Source organism: Castanea sativa, chromosome 3, assembly GCF_040712315.1.
Source record: "Castanea sativa cultivar Marrone di Chiusa Pesio chromosome 3, ASM4071231v1".
NCBI lineage: Eukaryota > Viridiplantae > Streptophyta > Magnoliopsida > Fagales > Fagaceae > Castanea > Castanea sativa.
Window position 1 is genome coordinate 15,224,261 of NC_134015.1, and position 18,992 is coordinate 15,243,252.

Consider the following 18,992-nt stretch of genomic DNA (forward strand, 5'->3'; position numbering starts at 1 on the left):
CAAGAATACTAGTTTCAAAATTTTTAAATCTAGCATCTCTTAAGCACATAAGTACAAAAGCAAATACATATAGGGTTCAGTTATTGTGCCCATAGGACATACAGTAATCATCCATTTTAAAAAACTTTTTATAGAAAATTGAAAAGGCCATCAAAAAAGTTATTCCCATAAAGAATTTCCTAAAAAAACCTATATATGTGTGTGTGTGTGTGTATATATATATATATATGAAAGAAAGCTTCTTATCGTTCTGTATTTCTTTATCTGTACCCAAAATGTTGGCCTCACACTAAGAATAAGCAGCATTGGCCAAAGCTTAAGAAGCTATGGTAAGATACACTTCTCTCACCTTTCACTTCAGCTCAATTGAGTAAAGATGTTGATAAGAAGCAAACATTTGTAAGAAATTTGCAATCACCATACCTGTAAGTGCCTAAAATGGAAGAAAGTAGACAAAATTCTTAAAGCAACAGAGTAACCAGAATCATATCGTAACACACAAAACAAGCAGCATCACTGTTCTGTGAATTCAATATTACACCATTCATCATAGTCTTAACAGTAAGTAACAATATCTCAAGCATAATTTGGACTGTTCTTCGGTAGCTGATCATCTTTGTCTTTCACAATTTGAAGTAGCTTTATGTGGCCTCATGATTTTATTTCTTTCCATGAGACATGCACTTCCCATTGTGCACATAGCTTATTATGCTAACTTACTTTCTTTTTCTGGTGTATTTGCAAACTTCCATGAGCAGTGAATAAAAGCGTCAGTTGTTCTATGCCCAGCCACCTCGTTGATGGTTATTACATCAGAAATCTCTTTCAAATCTTCTTTGGTGAGCTTCACTCTAAAGGAACCGATATTGGCATCAAGATTTTTAATTTTTGTAGTCCCTACAAATCCATGAGAAATTATAAAAAAAAAATATCAGCTATAAGCAATAAATCTTAGCTCAAGACCCTATTTAAAAAATTAGTGCAAGTTGTGATATACACAGTACTACTACTAAGGTGTTGTTATCTTCGGACCGAATGATGCCCCCTCCCTGCCCCCCCCCCCCCCAAAAAAAGAGTTTTAGAGAGGAAATATTAGAAGGTTCAAAAATGATAAATTCAAAAATTCAGGAATTATGTGAGAATCATCAAGATATTATACGGACATAATTCAAGAAAAATCGTAATTATGACTTTAGTTTCTGTTATGAACACCAGGCGTAGTTGAGTTTACTTGAGTTGTATAAGTCCATCTTTGGGACCAGATTGTTTGAGCTACACTCTACATAAGAAGTATATGGCTAAACATAAGATTTGATAACTCTTCAAACGAGCCACATAACTTTGTATGCTGCAAAGATGCTGGTGTATTGGGCAAGAAAAACTGATGGAAATTTGAGATTACCATCAAATTTCAAAAAGTCATAATACTGAAAAATTTTCTACCTAAATACAGTTGCTGAACATGCCATGATTGTGTCACACTAGTTGTGAACTGGCAAGTCACAAAGGAAAGTGGGGTTTTGTTCATTCATAACATCAAAAGTATGTAGAGTACTCTAATCCATTTTTCTTGATAATGAAGGAGGTATTTCAGATTTTATAGTGATTGACTGATGGTGGATTTAGAGCAGCCTCAGTGGAAAAACATGCCACTTTATCTCTTCCCCTGATTTATCCAAGCTATTCTTCTGTCCATTAAAGTTGAAAGGCTGCTGGTAAAGATGAACACTTGAAACTGAAGGTGAATGAACATTAAAACGGAGTCACTTACCAGGGATAGGTGCCACATCATCTCCTTGATGAAGAATCCATCCAAGTGCAAGTTGTGCAGGGCTGCATCCATGCTTTTCAGCCAACTTTCCTATTTGAAAATAAATGGTCTTGTTTTGCTCTAAGCTCTCTGCTTGAAATCTAGGATGTATGTTCTGATGAAAGGAAAGGTTACACATTAGTCCCAAGCTTAATCTCACAAGCAACAAGAAAAAATAATAATAAATTTGCAAAAAGCCCATTAAAAATTGTTTGTATGTCTTGTTAGGTATTTTAGTGTTGGCTGATTAAATCACAAAGTTTCCTTGTAAGTGTTCAAGAATTTTAATTTATAATTTGGTGTAATTGAGGATAAAGACGGAAGATTGTGTTCACTATGCACATCTGTAAAATTTGGTTGAGTGGACTTATATTCGGTCGGGTGAATATATGAAGTAATTCAGAAGCATGGACAGAGTTTTGACAGTCTTTTGTTCAACATTCAGTCGAGAGAACTTGTTAAAGAAAGCACTAACTTAGGCTTTTACGGCATTTTTTGGGGCCAATCACTCCTCAAACCCTTGACAAATAAAGTCAAAAATTAAACCCTGATTTTAGAGGAGTGATTTCAAAGGAGGAAGATGGCCAATAAATCCTTGAGAAAAACTATTCCAAGCTCAAAAGATCTTTCACCCTCTCCCATTGCCTTATTTTGAGCAAAATCTTCAAGAAGCCTTGAAGTAACTGTTAGGAATCCAGACCCATATTGCAATCAATTAACCAATTTTATGATGGATTCAATTAATTTACAAATTATGCTTTCCAATTCAGATTTGGTTAACTTAATCCACAAGCCAATATTCCAAAATAAATAACTTCAGAAAATAAAGAACACAAGCAATATGATTATGAAGAGAAAACCCTAACAAGAAAACTCTCCAGGGGTTTACCACCACTCTTCAAGGAAACAAATCCACTCATAGAATATAAGTGTGTACAATAGATTTAACTCTAGTTATGAAGCTACCTCTACTGTATTTACTATCATGACTGCACGCAACTCCAACTCCTTGAACTTTTCTATGGCAGATTCTATTCATATGAGCACTCTGTTTATGACTTAAAGAACCATCTAGAAGGTTTCCACAACTAGTCTGTGTTATGCAGTATCTTTAGCATTATTACTGGTCTGGAGATCTTTGGTTAATGGTGAGTGAGAACTCGGTCATGAAACCCTAAGCATATAAAAACACAGCTCTCAAAACTTATTTAAGTCGTCCCATATTACTCCTTTTATACTCTAGCAAGTAGATCACAAAAAACTTCAGATTGGATGAATTAATGGTCAGGATTGAGAATCTGGATCCATGATTCTCAATTAACCAATAGGTGTCAAGAGCCTAGAGACATGTCAAGCTTTTTTTGATCAATTGATAGGTGTCGAGCTATGTGTTGAGATTCCAAAATGTTTCTTCTTTTTTGAGTTGTTTTGGGTTTGAGTCTTAAACTTCAAAACACATGCAAGACTTGACTTTTGTTAGCCAACTGACACACTATGAACCTAATAGTAACCAAGAGATTTGTTTGGCAGTCAGCATATTGACTTGCTGCATCAAAAAACTGTGAAGAGACAGGGCATGAATCTGCAGTTGCAAGCAAAAGTGGGGAGCTCAAGTACGGTATACTTGTTCAGAAAGTGTAGCAAGTGTAGTCTATACCATAACAGTCTTTGTAGTGGATTTGATAGGCTGGACTTTGGCCCAGCGTCTTTTTCCCAATTGGGTTTCACTTCATGAAAAATTCCTTGTCAGTGTGTAATTTTTTCATGTGTTGTTTATTTCATGCTTGATTATCCATGATTTAAATTGTGCATGAAATTGATTAATTAAATATCTAGAATTGATTCCTCATCAGTGTTTTTTTTTTCATAATTTAAACGCACAGAAAAAGTCAAGACAAATATGTGCTATATACCAGAAAACTGTTTGCAGGTACACTTTCTATAACTGCTTTGCCACCAAAGAATCCATGACCAAGAGGGCTGTATGGTACTATTCCAATTCCAAGCTCCCTGTACATTTTGGCATATCCAAAGGACACTTTTCAGTCCATAATGTGGAGTTCAAACATATTGTGCCAGCAGTATAGTAAAAGATAAATGCAAATAACCCCAAGTGGCTCCTCGGGCGGGAACCATGCATCAAGAAATATGCCTTACGAAGTGGAGGTCACTTACTTAAATCTTCCTCATCCCCTTCCCTTACCTTGGGGGCGAGTCATTCTGAATGGAACACCCAATAGTTTTGAAGAGAATATGAAGTTACCTGCAGAGTGGAACTATTTCTTCCTCAATTTCACGAGCCCAGAGGGACCACTCCATTTGTATAGCCGTGATGGGATGAACTGCATGTGCCCTTCGTATTTTGTCTGCACTAGCTTCAGACAATCCAATATACTTTACTTTTCCTTCTTCCACCAGCTTCTTAAGTTCCCTAATCTACGATCCAAAAAAATAAGTTTTCATATATGAATTGCCTAGTTTACAACTTCAGGAAAGTGAAAGAATAATACAGCACTACTTCTGAGTTGGAGCAAAGGAAATTCTGCTTATAAATATTAATGTCACATGGAAAATGCATTTATAAAAAAGGGGGAAAAAGAAGTTTTGTAACACTTACAGTCTCCTCTATAGGTACTGTTGTGTCAATCCGGTGTTGATAATAGAGATCAATGTAATCCAAACCAAGGCGCTTCAGACTATCCTCACAACAGGATCGAACGTATTCAGGGGTACCATTTATTTCAACATTATTAAGATCAATTTTGACAATGCCAAATTTTGTAGCTAACTGAATCTTTTCTCGAGGCAAGTGCTTCAGTGCCTGAAAATGCCTTTTTGAATTATACTGTTTACTCATAAGCCAACTAAAAAAAGCCACCAATAACTAAGAAAACCAATGTTACAGTAAAGATGCACGTTCAAATGGTTCTGTTTCTGTTTCTCAAAAGAGAAATAGCATGATACATGAGTGAAAACATTATGTTTGATTAATCAACTTAAACAAAACTATTTATAAAAAATTACAATTTAGAAGAAGTTCTTCAGAAGTCATTTCCTGTGATTCAGGATTTTGTTAAATACAAGATTGATCTTTCTAGATAACAAGTTATATTCTTTCGAAGGGTAAAAAGTGGATCCCTTCCTATAGTTGGAGAATGCTTTTCTGAAAATAAGCTGGCTCTACGATATCTTCTTAAAACAATACACAAACAATTCAAAGAGTAATGATAGTCACACACTCTTTAATACACACTGTCACGTGCTGAAATCATATTTTTAAAACACAATTTCACAATTTCAACTGAAATCGTTTTAATGAAAACAAGTCTCAAAAGGAAGCGTGTATGGATTGTGCAATAGGGAGTGTGTAATTAGATTTTCCGAAATACAAATCAATCACGAGATACATTTTACTGGTTACCTGCTTTTCCAAGGTTATGTAATCTCTATAACCACAGAGATCAAAATTATTAAAAATATGCTTTGTTGAAAAGGGTATCCTTGTTCATTAAATACAAACAAATTTCAAATGGAATTTTGTTCAGAAAATTATTCATTTAGTTACATAGACAGAATGAATTACTTCCAGCCCACAAATTTATATTCAAGGGCTCACCACTTACCATAGTCCACAATCCTAACCTAAGCAATGTAGACCCCAAGAGTGATGTTATGTACATTATGAACAAACTGAATAAGGTACTTAGAGGTATCCAAGCTAGTCTAAATGAATACAAACCATCTGAGATATCATTTTCGAGTAAATTCACCTTTCCCACCAAAACTTCATTAGCATGTGGCCCATAAATATCTGACGTATCAAAGAATGTGATTCCTTGACTGAATGCGTGCTTGATGATTGATATGCCAACCTCTTCAGGGACAGGATCATTGTAGCCTCCTGAAAGCCCCATACATCCAAACCCCAACTTTGAAACCTAGAGGACAAATAATACTATAAGTAATTATTGAAGAAAAATACCTCTTGTTTTGGTGGAAGGAAATTTAAACATGGATTTTAGGATCTTTCCTCCCACATTTTCTTATGCGGGGAAAAAAATTACTAGATAGACAAAAAGATTATAGGCAATGGTCTAGGTCTCTGATTATTTCTCAAGATAGAGTCCATGTGAATTTGATGAATCGTTAAATACTGTCAGAAGGTCAGAAAATAACTTGACAAGAAGGAAGTTTATTAACTTCCTATCTTATCTATACATTCAATTTATAATAATGAAAGCTTTGCAATAAATTTTACAAAACTCCTGTTGTGCCACATCATTTGCATCTTTTCTTACTTTTTAGTTTTTAATTTTTGCAATTTTCACTTTATTCAACATTTCATCTTCTTCAACCATTGTATTCTTATCCTTTATATCTTCTTAAATTTTACCATTTCACTTTATTCAACCTTTTACCTACTTCAACCATTCTTCTTCTATCTTAATTTTCATATATATTTCTTATTGCTTCCTTTCCACCTCTCTCATATTCCTTCCAAGTTGTCCATGACAAAAAAAGGTCATACTCTCTCTCTTCGATTTTGTTTCTCTTTTGGTGGATTTTTTTGTTGTTACAACCACTTTTTTCTTCTACTAAAGGTTCTTTTTGTTATTGTCGATTTAATTGACACATCACATTTCTTTCTCTTTTTGGAAAATTTGTATCGGCTTCTATGCATATTTAGATGTTTTGGTATTCCAATTCCTAGTTACACTTTTTTTTTTCTTTATCTCATTGATTTGATTTTATTGGGTTAATAATTAATTACTTGTTTTGCAAGTTATATTTGATTTTTTTAGGGTTCTGTTTAGATGTTAATTTATGAGACTTTACTCTATTTTGTTTATTTTTTAACCATTTTGTGGAAAAAAAATTGTTTTCATAGAGAAATTACTCTTAGTAATTGATTTAGAAGTACTCTATAGTGCCACTTATTAAGACAAAAGCAAAGGTTAATCAAAGGAAAATAATCGGACTAGTGGCATGTTTTAGCTTTTGCAATTGTATTATTGTTGTTGTTGTTGTTGTTGTTGTTGTTGTTGTTGTTGTTATAACACTTAATTATGAGATTTTGCTAATAATTGTTTGTTTGATAATATTTTTGGGTGGATGGATTTGCAATTTATGCCGAGAAAAAAAGATTATCAATATCAAATTATTTTCCTAATCAGTTTAGTTAATCATTGTTGAGCAACGATTGATATGACATTTTTTTTTTTTGCAAAGTTTCTTCATATGGAATGAGTATGTTTTGATTTAGCATATATTTACGAATGTATTAAGATAAGAAATGTATTCAAAAAAAGAGATCATGATCATAATTTGTATACTTCAAAGAGATAAATTGGTTTGGTATTAAAGATAACATTAAAATAGAGGTTACAAGTTGAAGTTTTTTGAATGGTGGGAAGACTCTATTTTTCTCTTTCCTTTCTAACTAAATGATTGGAAAAACCTAATCCTTGTTATATTCTATCACTAGCGAATTGGCTTATAATATGAGTAGATGACAATTTTAATATAAAAAGAAAGTAAAATATACATGTGTCTGTGTGTATATATATATATTTAATTTTTTATTTATAAACAACACAAAATTTCATTATTAAAAAAAGAAAGCAATGTTTTTTTTAGTTTTAAAAAAAATCCTTGCTCTTAATGTCCGTTTGGATAGAACTTATTGCTGAAAACTGAAAACTGAAAACACTGTAGCAAAACAATTTTTAAATGTGTGAATAGTGCTGCGGGACCCATTTTTAATAAAAAATTGCTAAAAAAGTACGCACACTGCACGCTTATCCCCCCGCAGCAGAAACCAAGAAAAGAAAAAAAAAAAAAAAAAAGCAAAACGTGGACGCAGGAAACATGGACGCGCTATCCAAACTCCACCTTAGTTGGTTGGTTTGGTAGAGGGTTATAAAAAAAAAAAAAAATAAAAAAAGCATTCAGCAATTAGTAGTTTGATACATCAAAATGAAAAAATTCTTTGTTACAGATGACTAATCCTAATATAAGATTTTACGCATATTTTAAAAAATTTATATATTATTAATATTTCATTACAAAATAATCACATATTCTCATGCATCATACTGTAAATCATAAACATGACATGAGATTTAGGTGATGACATGAACTGATGATTTAATGAGTATGCATTGTTCTATTCTGCCATCTATCAAAATTTTCCTGGTCCTTCTTTTCAAGATTCTCAATAAGTGGGGAACTTGAAGTTAAGGATAGTGGTTAAGGCCATAATGGAAAACAAATAAGGGGATCAAACTATCTTGTAACTCAAACAACATTTGGTAAGGGATTCACCTAAGACTTACAGTAACTCCATGTACATATTCTGACTCTGTTCATGGGATACTAGGAGTCTAGGATCTATGCACTATGGCTACAGTTGAGCATGCTATCGTCACAGCAGTTGTCTTGGTTTTCAGGAGACAATATCTAGTGTAGCTAATATCATTTGTTAAGTAGGAAAATCATTACGTAAAGAGAGGGGTATATATAAAGATAATCAAATATCATACTGCTTCATTTATGAGAACCATTAGAATCAAACTGCCCTGTTAATCTTCATAATTAATATTGTTTCTGCACGGACCTATGCGCAAAAGGATCCTTATTTAGTTTGGATAGATATACTAGCAATACAAATTGTGCATTAGTGACTTGTAGAATTTTAGTTCAGTACACCTGCCACAAATTAGACCTAAAGCTTCTTAAAGGTTTCTTATCAGTAATACCAATTCACTCCTAAATCAGTTTTGATTTTCATTTGGTCATAACCTTCAATTTTCTGTTCCCAGATAAGAAAGAGGATCTTCTAGCTATGGCACATTACATAACTTTACATTCAAGTTAAATTTCAATTATTTAGGCAGAATTGCCATTGCTATCTTTTCAGTGAGATTTCTTTGAGGGGCTCAAGGGCTGTAAAGTATCAAAATTCTATGTTTCACAAACATGTGCTTATCAAGCACAACCATGAAAAATCATTAATTTAATCAATTAAAAGCTTGTAATTTGAAATTTCAATTAATCTAGGCATGGGAAAAATCTATAGTGGTGGAATGTGATTTGGTATTCAAGTCAACCATATGAAAGAGAAAAACTTTAATTAAAAAAATCAAAACCCGAGAGAGAGGGTACCTCAAATCCATGAGTTCCAAGTTTCACCCTAGGAATCTGAACTTTCTGCTCCTCAGCCATTCTTATTCTTACTTTCAAATCCTAATCTTTGTTTGCCTTACTTCTGTTATCGGTTATATACATACATACATACATATATACATGCCTATGCTATATATTATTTAGTCTTCCCCCAACTGCCTGCTTTGGATGGAGACCCACCAAACAGTCTCCGACATTATAAAATCCGAAAAAAATATTCTCATTTATATTCATGCATTATCTTATTGGGGATATTTCTATGAAAGTACAGAATCAAACAATGAGTCACATAACTTGCATTAATAGGTGTATTATTGCTGCTACGATCCCACTAAGATGGTGAACCATAAGGATAATGATCCCACTAAAATGGTGAACCAAAATATTTCTTAGAATTTGTGTCATATCTTTTTTTTTTTTGGTTTCCCATATCTACAGACACATATCTTTCCCTTCATGAACTTTTTCACCCTAGGAATCTGAACTTTCTGCTCCTCAGCTGTTCTTATTAGTCTTACTTCAAAAAATCATATCTTTTGTTTGCCTTTCACCAAAAATTACAAGTTGAATTTAGGTAATTAGTCTCTCCAAAAAAAAAAATTGCCTACCAAGACCTCTCCCAAACTTTGCAAAAATAAGCGTTTATGCATTGAATATAACCTTTTATATATATAGCAATACTTCTTGGAAGATGCTAAAGAATTCAAGATACATGAATCAAGAAGTTCACCTTTAAATAGCAGAGTAATGTTAGGACCATAACTTCTTCACGTGGCAAATCATGAGGGGTGGAGTTGTGGACCCACTACTTTTACTCTTTCACTCACGATTTGTTACGTGAGCAACTTACGGCAAAAATTGTGATTCTAGCATTTTTCTAAATAACAAGTAATGCTAAAGAATTCAAAGATACATGCATCAAGGAGTTCATTTTTTTTTTAATTTTTTTTTATTTATAAACTCAATGAGTTCACCTTTAAATGGTAAGCTAATTTTCAGCCATAGCTGGAACCCGCCAATTTAAAAAATCAAACTTCTGGTCGAGTTTTAAAAAATTTGGGTGAGGTTTAGGTCCAGTGCATGTAGTGCACTAGAGCCGTTAAGATGGTGACATTTGTTATAAAATAGACACGTGTTATAATCTTAATGGGTCTAGTGCAACTGGACATTAGACACAAACCTCGCTCAAAAAATTTAATGCCATTAAAAAACAACAAAAATGAACTTCAGACCACAAAATCGGTCCTGCAGTCCAAACTTTCTGACATCATTGATTATGTCACGTTGTCACTATATTTTTTATAAGGCCATTTTATTTGTTTCTTTCGTCTTTAAATATGACATCATGCAGCATCTTCAACGCTTTGCTTTTGTTGCTTGTGTTGAAGTAGTACATGTCCCCGTTGAAAAACTTTATGTAATGTTTCTCACTTGAGCTGTTCTGCTTAGTGGAAGTTCTCCCAGCATTAAAAATGATCCTTGAAGGGAATGAGACAAATGCGTTGGAGATACAATCTTTCTTAGATCTAATTTGTCTAGCAGTTTATTAAATTATTGAATTCAAGTTTCTATTGTCCAGTTCAAGCAAGAGTCTTGCGAACTTTCTGCCTGACTTTAATGATTGCTTGAGCGAAGCTCAAAAGAACATTCATGTCTTGCAGATCTTTACATAGCTTTTAACCCTTCATGCATTCTAAGTCTTTTGTTTGAGTTAGAATCCTATAGACATGTTAGCTGATGCTGAGGCTTTTTCTAGCAGGCTCCTTTAGTGAAAAAAACCTGTCATCACAGTAAAACTAGGCAGCATTGGCTGAAGTTTGTGAAACTATACTACAATTCATGACTCTCACTGTTGCTCCATTGAATAAAGAGAGGTAACCAGATTTGTAAAACATCTCTAAGATATTGGCCATCAACACATTTAATTGTGCCTAAAATGGAGGACAGTACTTCAAATACAGAGAACAACATCATAATCACACTAGCACACGTAATATCCTACAACATTGCCATTCTAAAAATTCAGTACTTTGTTATTCATCTCAATGAAAACCATCTTGAGCATAGGTAGGACTGTCCTTTAGTAGCTGATCAGCATCATCTTTCACCATAAATTTTGCACGAAACAAACACCTCATATCAAATAAAGACTTTTAAGCTAATTTGCTGTCCCTTGATGGAGTATTTGCAAACTTCCATGAGCAGCGAATAAAATTATCACTTATTCTATCCCCTGCAACCTCATTGACGGGTATCACATCAGAAATCTCCTTCACATCTTCTCTACCGAGGTTCACTCTTATGGAACCAATGTTATCATCAAGATTTTTTATCTTAGTTGTCCCTAGAAAACATGAGCAAGGTCAGACAAATAATTCAGGCTATACTTCAATTCGTCTTAGTTGAAGAGCTAATCAAATAATTTTTTCTAAAAAAAAAAATTTATAAGTGCCAACCATATAAATTGTTGTCTTTAGACCAAAAGGTAGAAATAAAATAATGGGTAAAATACAGAAATTGTAAACGCAGTCGAAGGAACTCATACAAATCTCAAAAATGATGAAGTTCACGATTCAAGATGAAAGGAAGTTGACAATAATCATTAAATTGAACAACTTGTGAATTATACGAAGGAACCATGAAGAAATTATAGGCATGGTTCATGAAATTTTTTTTTTTTTTTTTTTGATAAGTATGAAAAATAAAAAATATACTTTTAGTTCTATTTCTAAAACTGAAGTGAATGATCTTTGATAGTGCAAAAGGGAAAGAAAAAGAAAAAAGTCCCAAGTAGCAGGCCCAATCTGTTGGGATTGAGGCTTTTAGTCGAGTTTGATTAATTTTTATTTTGTTTTTGCCCTTTTTCTTCATAGGTTGAGTAAAGTTTTACTACAATACTTTGACCTGTTCTTACTTCTCATCAGATGTTTTGAGGTACAAAAGAAGTATGACTAATGCATAATTTTATCCTGCATAACATGATCACATAACTTTGTACTCTCCCCAGTTGCTTGATTAGATGGACAAGGAAAACTGAAATTCTTGATTTTTGAACTGCTCCAATTTCAAAAAGTTGTGACGCTGAAATAATATATCTGAACTTTTCATTTATTTTGAAACCAGAATATCATAACAACATATCATGATCATGTCCTGCTGCTTTTGAATGACAAGACAGATTTGCAAGTTGGCATTTGCTACCAAGAAACATCATAAGTAGGTAAGAGTACCTTTTTTCCCCTTTTTTTTAACTAGCTGGTGATGGAGGAAGACTAATAGCACATAGAGTATTTAATATTGAATTTATAGTGATGGTTGATTTTTCAGCAGCCCAACCAATAAATAGAAAATCGTCTAATGATTTGTTTATCTCAAATTATTTTCTTCTTTCCAAGAAATTCAAAGGATGCTGGAAAATCTGTGCAACACATACAAGATTGAAGGTGAACAAGGTTCACAAGGTTCACAAGAGTCACTCACCAGGGATGGGAACCACATCGTCTCCTTGATGAAGAATCCATGCAAGTGCAAGTTGTGCAGGGGTGCATCCGTGCTTTTCAGCCAACTTTCCTAATCGAAAATAGAGGGTCTTGTTTTGATCAAAATTCTCTCCTTGAAATCTAGGATTTGCATTCTGACAAAAGGTAAAAATTAGCCATCAGTCCAAGCTTAATCTCACAAGCAACAAGAGAAAAACAATAACTTCTAACAAGCCAAAAAAAATCTGTTTACATAGATGCACAGATAAGGAATGAAAAACCAGCTACATACCAAAAAACTATTTGCAGGTATACTTTCTATGACTGCTTTGCCACCAAAAAATCCACGACCAAGAGGGCTGTATGGTACTATTCCAATTCCAAGCTCCCTGTACATTTTGGCATATATCCTTGAAGGACACTTTTCACGGCACAGTACGGTGTTCAAACAAATTGTAACAGCAGCATAGTAACAGGAAAATGCAAATGGCACGACAACCCAAGGCGGGGGAAATATAACATTTTATCCTAGGAGATAAATCTAATGCCAAAAATATAAAATTCAAATAAAAAGGTATATTTTTTAATAGAGCTAGTCTATCGTACATCCATGTACATTTCTCTGATGCAAGAAACATGCTACAGCATTTTTCTGTTTTAAGCCCCAAGAACTTGAGATGTTGACTGATATATAAACATAATGGAAGAAGGTAACTGGAATGGTTTTAGGGCAGGAAGGCATGGATAAATTGTGAATAGAGATTTTGATAATGATTTTCTAAGAATTTGGAATAGAATATGAAGTTACCTGCAAAGGGGGATTATTTCTTCCTCAATTTCGCGAGTCCAGAGGGACCACTCCATTTGTACAGCAGTGATGGGATGAACTGCATGTGCCCTCCTTATTGTGTCTGCACTAGCTTCAGACAATCCAATATACTTTATTTTTCCTTCTTCCACCAACTTCTTAAGTTCCCCAATCTACCATAAAAATAAAAAAAAAATTTAAAAATAGATGAATTACCTAGTTTAAAACTTCAAGAAGCTGAAAGAGTCTAACAGCACTGCTTATGAGTTTGAGTTAAGGCAACAATATATATAAAAATTGATGTCACTTGCAGAATGCATTTTGAAAAGGGGGAGAAAGAATTTTTGAAATACTTACAGTGTCTTCTATAGGTACTGAAGTGTCAACACGGTGCTGGTAGTAGAGATCAATACAATCCACATCAAGGCGCTTCAGACTACCCTCACAACAGGAGCGGACATATTCAGGAGTACCATTAACTGTAACTCTATTAGCTTCCATTTTGACGATACCAAATTTTGTGGCTAACTGAATCTTCTCCCTAGGCAACTGCTTCAATGCCTGAAAAGACATAAATTTTATGAAACTCTTTACTCTTGAGCCAGCTGCAGAAGTAACAGCAATCATGGCGGTCTGTGTTCTCATAAGATGGTCTACTAATATAGTTTCTGTTTCCACTAATGGATAGATAAATAGAAGCTTTCACCATCAGGGTTTGCTGTCACCATTTTGATTGTCGTTTTTATGAAACCTGGTATAATGACATATGTTTCTGGCAAAGGCTTCAGAAGCAAGTGATGGTTTTTTATTTTCCAAAAGAAATGCTTAAGGCTTTTCAATTAATGTGGACAATGCATGGACAATGGTTCTTCAGAAGTCCATTTCCAATGTTTCAGGTTTTAGATGCACAGGAGATTGATCTCTGTAGCTAACAAGTTATAGATTCTTCCCAAGGGTAAGAAAGTGGCTTTGTTCATTAAGGTTGAGAGCCCAGAAATGAGCAATGCATTAATTTCTTGATACAAGAGATATAATAACAATATCATATCAAAATTATAACACATGTTGTACTCAATCCCTTCTTTTACAGAGTTTTTCAAACAAAGCCAAAACTTTTCCTATATCGTTCTTTGTTAATTAGGATATCCTAGTCTACAAAGAGATATTATCTAAACCATAAAAATATATACAAATCCAAGCTCAGAGAAAGTTCAGCCCTTGAATTAAATTCAGCTACAAGGACAGCTAGAATTGACCTCTTTTTTTTGTGCTATTAATTTTTGTGGGTAACTCTACCTGTGTCTATGCTTAGTGTTATATATTTTGTTCACAACTAGTCTCAAGTTTGGGAAAAGGAGGAGGGTTGCGGTAGGTTGATGGCCGGTGTAAAATTTAGTCACTCCATTATGAATGGATCCAATACAGATACTGGTTGTTATATTAATTTTTGTAGGTCCTTCAATTACTCATTATCCTTGCTCCATTTGCTCATTGTTTTATTACACCTTTTCCCTTGCTTTTAATAATTGTCCCTCTATCTTCATCTCTCTCAGCTCTTCATCTCTCATTCTCTCTCCAAACCATTAACAATGGAACACACACATCTTTAAATCCCAAAATCTCATCTAGATCTGCATTTTCCTTTGTGTTGAGTTTTTCATCTTTATATGTGTTATATTGTTTTCTATATGTTTATATGAAGTTAATTCTAGATATGGACATGATGCAAACAAATATCGCAAGAAGGTTCTAAAAATACTTTTTGAGGGACCTCTTTGATTCCTTCTTTGTTTTGTGGAAAATTAATTAGATTAGTGAAATAAAAATTGGAAAGTCTTTTAAGTCGTGTGATTGTAGATATGGAGATTGTAAACCCCTATAAAATGTCATGCATCTCACGGATATACTGCCAGTATAAATAAATCAGCAAAGGTATTCAAAGTTCAAACGCATTATAGCTAGCATAAATGAATATAGATCATCCAGTAAAATATTATTGTGCAGGTGCATTACCTTTCCAACCAAAACTTCATTAGCATTTGCTCCATAAACATCTGCTGAATCAAAGAATGTGATTCCTTTACTGAATGCATACTTGATGATGGATATGCCAACCTCTTCCTGGACAGGATCATTGTAGACTCCAGACAGCCCCATACAGCCAAACCCCAGCTTTGAAACCTGGAAGACAAATTACATTACAATCTAAAAAGTTTATAACAAGCAAAAACATCTCCTATTTTGTGGAGGAGAACTCAAACAACCATTTCTTAACTCTTTCTCCACATTCTAAAGAGGAACAGTGGGGCATAATTCAGGCCTCTGGTCACTTTTTTAAGAGAGAGTCCAAATAAATTTGATGATAGCACGTCTACTTGAGGTAAAAATATGTGATCCCAGTTTACAAAATGAATTACTTAACACTATCACGGCTCATCAAATAGATTGACAAATGATACAGGAGAATAATTTATCAGCCTACCATCTCAAAATTATATAATGTTTGTTTCTTCAACCCTATACAGAAAAGAAAATGAGGGACACAACGTTATAATTGTTTTGATCTTACTTATCAATTCTACCAGTTTTTGACTTATAACACTTCTAAAATTTTTGATCTATCAGTTCAAAAGATATAACCCCATTTATATCTGCAAAGAAGAAGAAATCTTTATATCTCATTTTGCCATTTAAGCACTTCAATAGATTAATAGGTAGACACGAAAAAACCCAGATATAATATATAAACTAAATGCAAAAGAACATAAAGAAAAGCTATATGATCAAAAAAGTTTAGATTTTTATGATGCCATGGCTGTGGGAAGTCAAGCAATGAACTGGGTTTTAAATCAAATTCATTTTTTCTCAGTTGTACTGCATGAATTTGGACAATTAGTACTACCTTGAGCAATTTCCAAACACATAGTAAAAAGCGTATATGAAAGAATGAAATTAAAGTTTTGTGCTTTATCTTATAGGGCATTAAAAATTTGAAAGTAAAACCAAGGAACTGAAATGGGTTTTACCTCAAGTCCCTGATTTCCAAGTTTCACTTTTGGAATTTGGGCACTGTGCTTGTCAGCCATCCTGTTCTTGTTTTCCACAGTTTTTTCTCTCAATTGGGTATTGGGGGGAGACTTCTCTGATTGAAAAGATTATAGTGGGAAATGGGAATCCTCAGCATACAGAGTATAGACAAACGGTATGTCTGGTTCAGGTTTTAAAAACAGGAGGCAATTTTCAGCATAACAGAGTGAGGGAGGGCAATATAGTAAGTTAACACCGATGTGAAAGGCATTAACAAAATCGCATCTCGAGTTTTAGAAACTCGAGTTTCATTTTAAAACTCGCCTCCAACACTCGCTTTATACTTGATGACGTTATCTCGAAAATTCCAGAAAATTCCACATAGATCTCGAGTCTTACACTAAATCAAGTTCCACAGACGCAAGACCAACGAAGAGAACCCAGACAGAACATTCTTCGTTGAAGAAGAGAGAAACCTAGTAGAACACGAAGAAGAAACCCAAAACGAAGATGATGAAGAAAAGAAGAAGAAACCCAGGAACGAAGATGATGAAGAAAAGAAGAAAAAACCTAGAAATGTAGAACATTCTTCGTTAAAGAGGAGAAACCTAGTAGAACACGAAAAGAGAGAAACCCAATTAAAGATGAAGCCTAAACCCAGGAAGAAGATGAAGCCTGAACCCATGAAGAAGATGAAGGCCGAACTCAGGAAGAATGGAACGAAGAAGAAAAGAAGAAACCCAGAACGAAGATGATGAAGAAAAGAAGAAGAAACCCAGGAAGGAAGATGATGAAGCAAAGAAGAAGAAACCCAGAAACGAAAGGGAAAAATGGTAGAATTCAATTATCTAAAACTCGAGTTCTACGTGAAAGGAAAAAAATGTGAAACTTGAGTTTCTAAAACTCGATTTCTACGTGGAATTTTTCCCACTCACCTTTTACCTTTTGAGTCTCGAGTTTTAAAAACTCGAGTTCAACTTTCTTTTGCAACAGGACAACTAACAATATTCTTTCTGTTGCAACAAGACAACTAACAATATTTTTAGAAAATTAATGTTAAATAGAAAAAAATTCTTATAAACAGTCCAAAAGAGTTTACCGTTTTCAAAATTGCACTAACTGAAAAATGGAGTGGATAACAAAAGGTTCATTAATTTATTTTATTGGACCTTTGTTGTTTCTTTTTTAAATAATTAAAAATAATAATTGTTTTAGATTTTTAAATATGTCTTGAGAGCCTTATAATTTAATTAGTTAGAATTTGCTTATATTTTCAATAAAAACATTTATTATTCAAATTAGCATGTAACCCATGCCAACGTATGGATGCATTTCAAATTAAACACAATTTTTATTATAAAAATATAAATAATTAGTTAAATTATTAAAACATAAAATAATATGTAACACATGCATACATATAGATATATTTAAAATTAAATACAATTTTTGTTATAAAAATATAAATAATTAGTCAAATTATTTTTTTTGAAGTAAACATAATTAGTCACATATTAAAATTCTTAACTAAATTTAATACTATTTATGATCATTTTTTCCTTTTTTTTTTTTAATACAAGATAAAATTTCTACTCTATCATAATTTAAGTGTATATGTGTGTGAAGCTCCCTCCTAGAGACTTGAACCCGGCCCTTGCCCTTGCCCCCACTCTCCACAAGTATTTATACTTGTGGAGTGACCACTGCACTAAAAGTGCGCGGTGGTCCTAATTTTTAATAAGATAGAATGTGTGGTGATCTTTGTTGTGTGGTTATCTTTATTGAGTATATGTGATTAGTTTTTTTATTTTATTTTTATTACATTCTTAGTAGTTTGCACTCAATAACTCACTTGGCAAAAGATTAAAAAAAAATTTTAACTTGATAATTATGGTGTGATCTCTATATAAATATAGACACATGACGCAAAATTGGATTCTAATTTCAAATTCTAATTGAACTTTCTCTAATTTCAATAAAGACATCTATTATTCAAATTAGCATGTAACTCATGCAAACACATGAATACATTTAAAATTAAACACAAATCTCTAGCATCTAATTATCAATTAAAACTACATCAAATCTCTAATATGCTTATTTGTTTGGATGGTTTGCTTATGTATTAAGTGATATACTAATAAAAACTTAGCAAGTATCAATTATCAAGTCCTAAAAGAAATAAATATGTAGGAAAAAAAAATTGTGTCAATAGTTACCATAATAGTATCATAAATGAGAAATCTTCTCAATTTTTTTGGTGGCAATGGTAGCGGTGTCATTGGTACATTAATGGGATGAATGAGCTTCACCAAACCAATCAGACTTGACTTCATATCCCACCTACCACCATTTGTTAATACTTAAGGGTCCGTTTGGATACAGCTTATTGCTAAAAACTGAAAACTGAAAACTGAAAACACTGTACCAAAATAATTTTTAAATGTGTGAATAGTACCGTGAGTCCCATTTTTAATTTTAAAAAATCTGAAAAGTGAAGTTTGTGGGTCCCGTAAACAGTACACGGGACCCACAAATGTGCTGAAAGTCAACAAAATCGGCTACTGTTTATGCACAGTAGCATGAACAGTAGCCTTGTCCCCTGTGAAATGCGTGCATCAGAAGGAAAAAAAAAAAAAAAAAAAAACGCAGAACACAGACGCCCCTTTTTTCATCCGTATCC

At 33.4% G+C, this 18,992-nt stretch overlaps 2 protein-coding genes across 2 annotated transcripts; both read right to left on the bottom strand.

Moving 5' to 3' along the window:
* Positions 1 to 403: 403 nt before the first annotated feature.
* On the bottom strand, positions 404 to 9,168 carry LOC142627480 (putative aldo-keto reductase 1). Its single transcript, XM_075801350.1, has 7 exons — positions 8,975 to 9,168; positions 5,581 to 5,748; positions 4,428 to 4,631; positions 4,074 to 4,246; positions 3,724 to 3,820; positions 1,772 to 1,925; positions 404 to 897 (listed from the first exon to the last, which is right to left on the bottom strand). The coding sequence occupies exons 1-7, from the start codon at positions 9,032 to 9,034 to the stop codon at positions 707 to 709; spliced, it is 1,047 nt and encodes a 348-aa protein (XP_075657465.1). The 5' UTR covers positions 9,035 to 9,168; the 3' UTR covers positions 404 to 706.
* Positions 9,169 to 10,878: 1,710 nt separating this feature from the next.
* On the bottom strand, positions 10,879 to 16,517 carry LOC142626710 (putative aldo-keto reductase 1). Its single transcript, XM_075800420.1, has 7 exons — positions 16,309 to 16,517; positions 15,296 to 15,463; positions 13,640 to 13,843; positions 13,283 to 13,455; positions 12,767 to 12,863; positions 12,476 to 12,629; positions 10,879 to 11,339 (listed from the first exon to the last, which is right to left on the bottom strand). The coding sequence occupies exons 1-7, from the start codon at positions 16,366 to 16,368 to the stop codon at positions 11,149 to 11,151; spliced, it is 1,047 nt and encodes a 348-aa protein (XP_075656535.1). The 5' UTR covers positions 16,369 to 16,517; the 3' UTR covers positions 10,879 to 11,148.
* Between the last annotated feature and the right edge of the window lie 2,475 nt (positions 16,518 to 18,992).

What these genes read in the sequence shown, in the direction of transcription:
- LOC142627480 (XM_075801350.1), bottom strand. Translation starts at nt 9,034, where the DNA reads ATGGCTGAGGAGCAGAAAGTTCAGATTCCTAGGGTGAAACTTGGAACT. An exon ending in CAGTACCTATAGAGGAGACT is followed by an intron (nt 4,247 to 4,427) that starts GTAAGTGTTACA and finishes TTTGGATCGTAG; the next exon opens with ATTAGGGAACTTAAGAAGCT. An exon ending in TGATGTGGCACCTATCCCTG is followed by an intron (nt 898 to 1,771) that starts GTAAGTGACTCC and finishes ATGGATTTGTAG; the next exon opens with GGACTACAAAAATTAAAAAT.
- LOC142626710 (XM_075800420.1), bottom strand. Translation starts at nt 16,368, where the DNA reads ATGGCTGACAAGCACAGTGCCCAAATTCCAAAAGTGAAACTTGGAAAT. An exon ending in CAGTACCTATAGAAGACACT is followed by an intron (nt 13,456 to 13,639) that starts GTAAGTATTTCA and finishes TTTTTATGGTAG; the next exon opens with ATTGGGGAACTTAAGAAGTT. An exon ending in TACCTGCAAATAGTTTTTTG is followed by an intron (nt 12,630 to 12,766) that starts GTATGTAGCTGG and finishes ACCTTTTGTCAG; the next exon opens with AATGCAAATCCTAGATTTCA.